This window comes from Muscardinus avellanarius (assembly GCF_963383645.1).
Source record: "Muscardinus avellanarius genome assembly, chromosome: 5".
Classification (NCBI taxonomy): domain Eukaryota; kingdom Metazoa; phylum Chordata; class Mammalia; order Rodentia; family Gliridae; genus Muscardinus; species Muscardinus avellanarius.
The window spans coordinates 22,905,821-22,915,643 of NC_137790.1; the positions used below are offsets into that span (position 1 = coordinate 22,905,821).

Sequence of the window (9,823 nt, forward strand, 5' to 3'; positions counted from 1 at the left end):
TATTCTCTAGGATTTAGAACTATGGTTACTGCACAATAAACCGTATTATGTAAATATAGCAGTTAACATTTTTCCATGTATGGGCTTTAGGTTTGCTTTTAGAAGTTCAGACAGAATCCTTTATTAGAAAAATTTGGGGGAATACTGTTTAAGGTTTACATTTTACACTTTATAATCTCAGCTGTGTTTTCAATTTGTAAAAAATGCTATTACTAATTTTGTAGTTCATTAATCATATAGACCTTTACAATATACTGTAGTTATTGAATATTGTGGTGATATAATTGCTATAGGGAATTTTACATGCAGGTAGTCAAGTGTCACACCAATATTCTTGCATATATTTGCTTTATAAATACTTTCATGCTTCATAACATAGTACATATTATAACTTCTGAAAACATCCAGATGACATTGCAAAATCTATTCTTGCTACATAGATTTACCATCAGAAAGTCAAAAGACATCAGTAGATGTTATTAATGTTTTCTTTTGCTGAATGTAGTGGCAAATGCCTGTAATCCTAGAACTTGGAAGACTGAGACAGAAGGATCAAAAGTTTGAGGCTAGTCTGAACAACTTTACCTCAGGAATCTAGAAAACCCATTTCAAAATAAAAAAGGATTGACGGTGTAGCTCAGAGGTAGAATGCCACTGAGTCCAATAACCAGTACGACACACACACGCACCCAAAATAGTTTACTTTTTAACACATATTTTTTTTAATTTTGGAAAATTATTTTACAATTTTAAAAAGAAGCATTTGAGTTACAATATTTTTATTTTTTTAAGAATTCAAATACTAGAAACAGGAGAAGATAGATCTCAGTGACTTCTTTATAAAAATCTCCACAAATCCTGATTTTAAGAGGTAGTCAATGACAGGTGAAAAATAATTTGGAAGACACAGGGCAAGGATAATAGATATAGAAAATAATGTTCTATATTTCTTTTGTTACAAGATGTCAGTATTTTAAAAATGAATAAATATAAAGTTTTAACTAAAATATCCATCTCAAAAGTGTAAAAGATAAGCAAAAATTGGAAAATATATGGAAATATATCTGATAGAAGAATATTATCCAAAATATATAAGAAATTCTTGAAACTCAACAATAACAAAATAATCAACTGTATTTAAAAATGGGCAAAAGATCTGATCTCATATAATTTATAATCTATAGAGTCAGAAAATGTGAAAATATGTTTGTATCTATCAATATGTAAGACTCAAAAATAGATATATACAGCTTAGCATTTTTTAGAAAATTACTATCTTAACAAAAGTTCCATTTCTATATTTGAGTAAGAATTCAATGTGTATAACAGTTTAAATAGATAAAACAAATATGAAAAAGACAAATAAATAAAACACATTATTAAATAATAATTTCTCATTATTCTAAAAGACTAACAAAATTGAACGTAGAAGTTCTCCTTAAAATTAAGCTTCTGAAGTAATTGAGATTATAGGTATGTACCATCTTGTCCAGCTCTGTCTACATATTTTACCTACTTTTTCTTCTTTCTTTCATTATTTATTTCCTACTTTCTTTCTTTTAATTTCTTTGTTCTTTTTTTTTTTTAGTACTGAGGATTGAAACCAGGGGCATTCTACCTCTGAACTACAGCCAAAATATATTTTACTTTTATTTTCCAACAGGATATTGCTAAGTTGCTGAGGCTGGCCTTCAACCTGTGATCCCTCTATCTCAGGGCCCCAAGTACTTAAATTACAGTCATGTGTCACTGCAACTTATCATTTCCTTCTTTCTTGTAATATTTTCAATGACTTTTTAAAATTAATTCACACCTCAGTTCTAAAGCCTTAGCAACAGGTCCTTCTTCTCTGGCTCAACTTTAGCCCCTTTTGCAGAATCTATAAATTCATATGCACTAAGACATATAAATTCATCAATGAAACTCTTAGTATTTATCATTCCAATCAGCTAATTCTATAAAGCTGATTACATTCTCTTGTTATTCTCTAATTATTTTATACATGTAAGCAAGTAAATCTTACCCTGCCTAGAAAGTAGAAATTTTCAGTGAAATTTTAAATATATGCTACAATAGACATGACTCTGGTAAATAATAATTACTTCAGAGGCTGATCACAATGGATGTTTTATGTTTATGTTAATTCTTAAGGTGAAGAATAGGTAAGACCCTTCCAAATTTACTCACGACCCAATTCAAAAAGAAAAATAGTAAGAATGCATTTACAATATACACCACAATTGAAAATGAATTTAATATTGTATAAATATAATTTTTTGGTTACTACCGAAGACTGAATCCAGGGGCATTCTACTGCTGAGTACCCCCTGATGCTGCATTCATATTGAGGAGATTGTGTCTTCCCTTATAGAGGAAGACAATACCAGTGGTAAGCAAAAAGCAAGGGACAGCCAAGCCAAAGTTCCAAGCATTCTAGAGAATAGACTTTCTCTATGAAAAGGAATCAGTGAAGAAGAAAAAAAACTTAAAAAAGAATGTTGCTTCTCATGTTAATGATCTGAGTCCTTGAAAATCACGGATTCTGGTAGCATTTCCATAAAAAATTGTATTCCATATAATAAGGGTTTATCAAACAAATGGACTCCACCGCAAGGTACAAAGAATATGATTATCACAAATCATATTTAGCCTCAAAAAACAATTCTCTTTGGAGACCCAGGATCACACAGTAGTGTCCCTGAGCAAAGAATGGATGTAGGAATTCTTTGAGCTTTGTACTGTTGGGACCAAAATATCGAACATAAACAACTAAAAGGAGAAAAGATTTATTTGGGCTCACATTTTCAAAGGATTTAGTCAATGGTTGGCTAGCTACAAGGCAGAAACATTATGGCAGAAGGTGTAAAGAAGGAAAATTGTTCACCTCTTGGCAGGCAGGAAATAGAGAAGTAGACATGGTCACCATGGGCACTTCCCTGAAACCTACTTCCTTCTGTAAGGTGCCACATCCTACAGTTTCTACCACCTCTCCCAAATGGAATCAAATCATCAATACATCAATGGGTTAATCCATTAATGAGGTTAGAACCCCTGATCCAAAAGTCTTTTCAAAGACCCTACCTCTGAACATTGCTACACTTGAGGAACAAACCTTCAACCTATGAATCTTTTCGAGACATTTTATACCAAACGATAGCAATGTAAGTCAGTTATATCAATATTTTATTCAAAATGGATACTACTCTTGTGGAGTTCTAACTGGGTCTCAAACCTCATGTATAAGGCTTGTTCATATATATATATATATATATATATAGATAGATAGATAGATAGATATAGATATAGATATATATATAGACATATACTTATATATGTCTATATACATATATCTATATATAACATTATATAATATTATATTATATAAGTACTTATATTAGTATATTATTATACATATTATTTGTATATAAATTTGCATATATACATTTAAATTTATTATTCTTTGCTGTACTGAAGATTGAACCCAGGGCCATTCTACCTTCAAGCTATACTCCTATTCCTATTTTCTATTCCTTATTTTGAAACACGATCTCACTAACTTGCAGAGATACTCATTAAAACCTGAGGCTAACCTGCGGTCTTCCTGTGTCATCTTCCCAAGTATTGCAATTAAAAGCATGCACCACCACTCTTGACTATTCTTCCATATTCAGTATTTGTTGCTGGAATTAATTTGCTTTTAATTATAAAATTTTCTTTGCTGGTTGTTCACTGAGAAACTGCTCCCAGGTTCTAAACATTTATCTTATCATCTTGCCAGGTATCCTTATCTTTAATAATAACAGGGTACTTCTTCCTTCTGTCTTCCAGTGTTTTACTGTTCTTGTTTCTCTTTTGGGGGGGAATAGCATGGTATTAACCTCAGTCAACTAATTATGTACCTAAATTCTATTTATCATACCTTGCTTGGTGTCGCATCATACTTTTAGAGTTCTCACTCATTATCAAGGGCAGGACTTTATTCAAGGCATGTATGTGCGTGAATCTCAAAGTCTCTGAAAAAAAAAAAAAAATATGCCTTCTAGGCAGTAGAGGACGCGAGGTCCAGAGAGGACGTGCTCCCCGCGGCGTCGTTTCTCCAGCAGCAGCGGAGCTCACCCCAGCTCCGGGACGAGTCCAGTTCGCGTACTTCTGCGGAGATCTCTCTTATCTCGCTCAGCTGCGGGAAATCGGGCTGAAGCGACTGAGTCCGCGTTGGAGAAAACTTTAGAAACTGTTCCTTTGGTTTTGTACTTTTCTCATCGAAGGCTGTGGTTGATACTGCCATGGCTGCAAGACCTCATTCAATTGATGGGAGAGTGGTTGAACCAAAGCTTGTTGTAGCAAGAGAGGGGTCTGGAAAATCTGGAGCTCATGTGACTGTGAAAAAGCTGTTTGTTGGTGAAATTAAAGAAGACACTGAGGAACATCATCTTAGAGATTACTTTGAAGAATATGGCAAAATTGATACCTTTGAGATAATTACTGATAGGCAGTCTGGAAAGAAAAGAGGCTTTGGTTTTGTTACTTTTGATGACCATGATCCTGTGGATAAAATTGTATTGCAAAAATACCGCACCATCAATGGTCATAACGCAGAAGTAAAAAAGGCTCTGTCGAGATAAGAAATGCAAGAAGTCCAAAGTTCTAGGAGCAGAAGAGGAGGTAACTTTGGATTTGGGTATTCACGTTGCGGTGGTGAAAATTTCAGACCAGACCCAGGAAGTAACTTTCGAGGAGGTTCTGATGGATATGGAAGTGGACGTGGATTTGGGGATGGCTACAATGGGTACAGAGGAGGACCTGGAGGTGGCAATTTTGGAGGTAGCCCTGGTTATGGAGGAGGAAGAGGAGGACATGGTGGTGGAGGACCTGGATATGGAAACCTGGGTGGGGGCTACGGAGGTGGTTATGACAGCTATGGAGGAGAAAATTATGGAAGTGAAAATTATAACGACTTTGGGAATTATAACCAGCAACCTTCTAACTATGGCCCAATGAAGAGTGGAAACTTTGGTGGTAGCAGAAACATGGGTGGACCATATGGTGGAGGAAACTATGGCCCAGGAGGAAGTGGAGGAAGTGGGGGTTATGATGGGAGGAGCCGATAACTAAGCTTCTTCCTATTTACCATGGGATTCCCTGTATAAATAGGAGAGGATGAGAGCCCAGAGGTAACAGAACAGCTTCAGGTTATCGAAATAATAATGTTAAGGAAACTCTTATCTCAGTCATGCATAAATATGCAGTGATATGGCAGAAGACACCAGAGCAGATGCAGAGAGCCATTTTGTGAATGGATTGGATGATTTAATAACATTACATTACTGTGGAGGAAGGATTATTAAAAAAAATGCCTTTGAGACAGTTTCTTAGCTTTTTAATTGTTTCTTTCTAGTGGTCTTTGTAAGGCTGTAGAAGCATTCCTTCTTTGATAATGTTAAACTAGTAAGTTTCAGGTGACATGTGAAACCTTTTTTAAGATTTTTTTCAAAGTTTTGAAAAAGGCTATTAGCCAGGATCATGGTGTAATAAGACATAACGTTTTTCCTTTAAAAATTTAAGTATATGTGTAGAGTTAAGAAGGTGTTGTACATTTATGATTTAATAAAAATAATTCTAAAAGAAAAAATCTGCCTTCTTGAATTTGAACAGCAAAAAATAAAATGGGTGGAATGCATAACATCCACATATAAAGGGAGCAAAAATATTATAATTATGCATTAAAAATAATTTCTCAGTTTTGAACAGTATTAGAAGCTCAATAAACTATTATGAAGTTGATAAAAACAAAGAACCAAATAGTAGAGAGTTTATTCTACCATCCTTTTTAGTTTGGTTTAAAAAAAAAATTATCTAATGAAGGAAGTTTCTTTTTTTTTTTAAGAATCCCAAGTATTAAACTCAGTAATATGGCTAAAATTAATGGAGCACTCATTTTTACATGTTATAAAATCATGAATCTATGCATCTCTCATGAATAAGTTAAACTGTTACTGGAAAGATTAATGAGGAAATTTTCAATAAAGATAAATTATCTTTAACCTAAACTCAATGATGCATATATATAAAACTAAAATCAGAATGATCAGATAGTATATGCCTCCTGGATAATATAATAGGAAGTTTACAAGATGTTTTATTCTTCCAGTGAATTTGAAATTGGCAATAATGTGGTCTTTAGGTCCAAATACCTTTTTGAATAACTATGCCATAGAAACATGGGGAACACCACACTGTAAAAAATGTCAAGTAGAGAATGTGAAGTTATCAGCTGAGCATAGTAGCCCATGCTTATTTATATTCCCAATGTTTGGGATGCTAAGACAAGAGAATCACAAGTTTCAAGGGTAATCTCAGCAATTTTGTGAAATCTTCAACAACTTAGTAAGACCCTGTTTGAAAATAAAAATGATAAAAAGCACTGTGGGTGTAGCAAAGGTTGAATGCCCCTGGGTTCAATCTCCAGTTCCACAAACAAACAAACAAACAAACTGAATATGAGATTATCAATAGGACAAATGAGTCGTTTTTTTCCATACATCCACAAACAAAAAGGTATGAAAAATAAATGTGAACTTCTATAAATTAGGAAGGATCTAAAGGATAGACACTAAATATAGGCTTGGTGAAGTGGCTCATACTTGTAATTCCAGTACTTGGGAGGCTGAGACAGGAGGATTGCAGGTTTGCAGTCAGCCTCAGCTACTTAGTGAGGCCCTCTGCAACTCAGTGAGACCCTATTTCCAAATAAAGAATAAAAAATAGGGTTGGAGGTATAGCTTACAGGTAGAATGCCTCTAGGTTCAACCCCCCTGTTTATGCAAAGCAAAGCAAAACAAAACAACAAAAAAAACTTAAATATAATGTTTATATCAGTCTATATTCTGATAGAGAAAAATAAAAAGACATTTCTGAGGTGATTAAAAATTTTGAACTTGGACAAATATTACATATTAAAAATACTTTTAGCTAGGCGTGGTGGTACACGCTGGTAATCCCCGTGCTTGGGAGGTGGAGACAGGAGGATCGCGCAGGTTTGAAACCAGCCTCTCTGTCTTAAGAGACCCTGTTTCCAAATATATATATATACACTAGGTGTCTGGGAGTGTAGCCCGGAGGTAGAAGGGTTTCTAGGAACCCCAGTACTACCAATAAATAAATAAATAAATAAATAAATAAATAAATAGAATATTTTTATTTTCTTTCATGTATTTTATGGTGATAGTTATTCTATTCTTCAGATTTATTTATTAATGAATTAATAAATGAAATAATTGTACAAACTTTGCTTTAAAAACAGAATACATAGATAAGACTGCATTCGTAATGTCTTGAAAAGTACTAAAACAGATATTGACTTACTGGGCTCCTTTATTCTATCCCCACTAGTTCTGTATGAGTTAGAATAACTTCATATGATACCGCTTGCTGATTTTATTTTAGTATCCATAATTTTCTGAATTTTACACCAAATTAACATCAACACATTAGTGACGATTTATTCAAACCAATACCAGTAGCAATTTAGGTTTTAAAAATGTATTTGTGCTACTTTGTGACAAGTTGCCTTAGATTTCGACATTACAAAATTGATAATAAGCTCTGAAGAATCTTAAAGACAGAATGTGACATAAAATGAGTATAAGTGAAGAGTTTGTTGTCTCTTCACAGCAACAAAATATTCACACTGACATATACTGTACTATTTTCCTATTTTTTATAATTTGAAGTAGCATGGCAAATTAAAAAGATGCTATTTCTCTAGCTATTTGGGTTATTGAATCAAGTTAAATTATGTTACCTATTAATCATAATTTAAGAACTATAATAAAAGTTTTTCAGGTTGCCGACCCAAAAAGAACAGATCTTTTATTTTGTTTTAGCATAGGTTTTAAAAAACAAATCACGATTAGGCACCTTCCGTGTTAATTAACCTAATATAATGAAAGGTCAATGTGAATCACTGATCTTTTGCCAACAAGCTGATGCAGAGCAGGCTGGTGTATGGCTACAAGGGAGATGAGAAGGAAGGTTGTGGCACTAAGGAGCCCAAGGACCTGCCAAAATACCAGGTGTGAGGAATTTGGGGGTAAGAACAGGGTTTGCAAAAATGATTCACTAACTCTCCAACATGCATTCCTTTCTAGGTTTCATACAGTGCTTACAAACAGAAACAGAACAGTGGACATTCAGAATATTTGAAATTTCAGTTCATCATTTATTTCACGTAGACAAATCGATACCAAATACACATATAAACTTTAAGTGAGTGTAGGATAAAATAAAGTGATAATCTATACCTTATCTGTGTAGTGTTGGTATAAAGTGCCATGGATAAAAATATGTCTAGAGGCCTCAGAGGGCATAAGTAGGAACACTATTCAGATAGGCAGTGCTAAGACTATAATAGTACATCTCTTTCCTGACAAGTTCAACAAAGACATCCAGGGAAGAAATTGAGAAAAATTGACAAGGTACACATTTCAAGTGATGCTATGATTCTATAATGTAACAGTAAGCCAAGGATTCCTGGGCTATTTCAGCTACTTGATATCTATTTGTAAACTATTTCTTTCTTGGATGATTTTTACTAAGTCTTTTTTCCCTTAAGGAACTGCTTTGCCATATTCAGTCTTTGCCTCTCTTCAAATGGAGGAAAATAATTACCTTATAGCTTAGAAGTCTTCATTAAGAAAAATTAAATATTAATGCATGCTTTTGAAATATTAGCACAGGTTCTAATATCACTCCAAATTTTAACCCACCTACAAATTGAAATTTTATTCTTCCATTAAAATTTAAAGGTTTTATTAAAATTGGCATTTTATTATTGCTGATAGTTAACATGCCTAGATGATACATATTTTATACTCCATCAAATAAAAAAGCTATAACTTGGATGAAACTGAAGCAACAGAAAATGTTTAAAACTTAACCCAGTAGAATTTACATTTTAAAATTTTGTTTGTTTTTACACCGGGCGTGGTGGCGCACGCTTGTAAATCCCCATGCTTGGGAGGTAGAGACAGGAGGATCGCACTGATTCGAAGCCAGCTTCCCTGACTGGCTTAAGAATATTTATTTATTTATTTATTTATTTATTTATTTATTTATTTATTTATTTTTGTGGTACTGTGGTTCCTGGAAGGCCTTCTACCTCCGGCTACACTCCCAGACCTATTTTTACACTTTTTTATATGGAAACAGGGTCTCTTAAGCCAGCGCGGCTGGCTTCGAACCTGCGGGATCCTCCTGTCTCTGCCTCCCAAGTGTGGGGATTACAAGCGTGCGCCACCACGCCCGGCTTGGCTTGATATTTAAAATCCAAAATTCTGGATAAAATAAGTGTATTTTATCTAAAATTTCAAGTCTTTCTCATCAGTGAATTCTACTATCAGTATTACCCAAACATTGAAGCTTTTCTCTATATAAAAATTCATCTTTACATAATCCTTACTTCTAAGTTCTATTTTAAAAAATAAATGTTGCAACAGCTGTCAAACACTTATTTTCAGAAAAGTCTCTTCATACTGTCCAAAAAGAAAATATCTTCTTAAATGTAGTGTCACTAAGAAGTTTTCAAAGTACTTTTAATATTTTACCAATATGCTCACTCAGTTCCTAATTATTTTTGGATCCTGCTGAGTAATTTTCTCAGCTTCTTAGCATAGTGATTTGCATTCCTTCTCACATCTGGGTTCTTTTTCTGCCTTTTATTTTGCATTGTTCAGATTGACATAGGAGCTTCAATTTTCTCTTCTTAAGAGACAAGATAAAACTTTTCTTAAAAATGGAAATTTCCTGCAAACTTGTAAGTTGTCTC

The 9,823-nt window shown here is 33.7% G+C and overlaps 1 protein-coding gene across 1 annotated transcript; it reads left to right on the forward strand.

The window, feature by feature from the left end:
* Window positions 1-2,915: 2,915 nt before the first annotated feature.
* Window positions 2,916-5,108, forward strand: LOC308263450 (heterogeneous nuclear ribonucleoproteins A2/B1-like; the record flags this gene model as incomplete). The annotated part of the gene is given in 4 exon segments (XM_080696472.1): window positions 2,916-2,955; window positions 4,044-4,143; window positions 4,229-4,619; window positions 4,623-5,108. Coding segments are annotated over 4 exon segments (1,017 nt in total).
* Window positions 5,109-9,823: the final 4,715 nt, after the last annotated feature.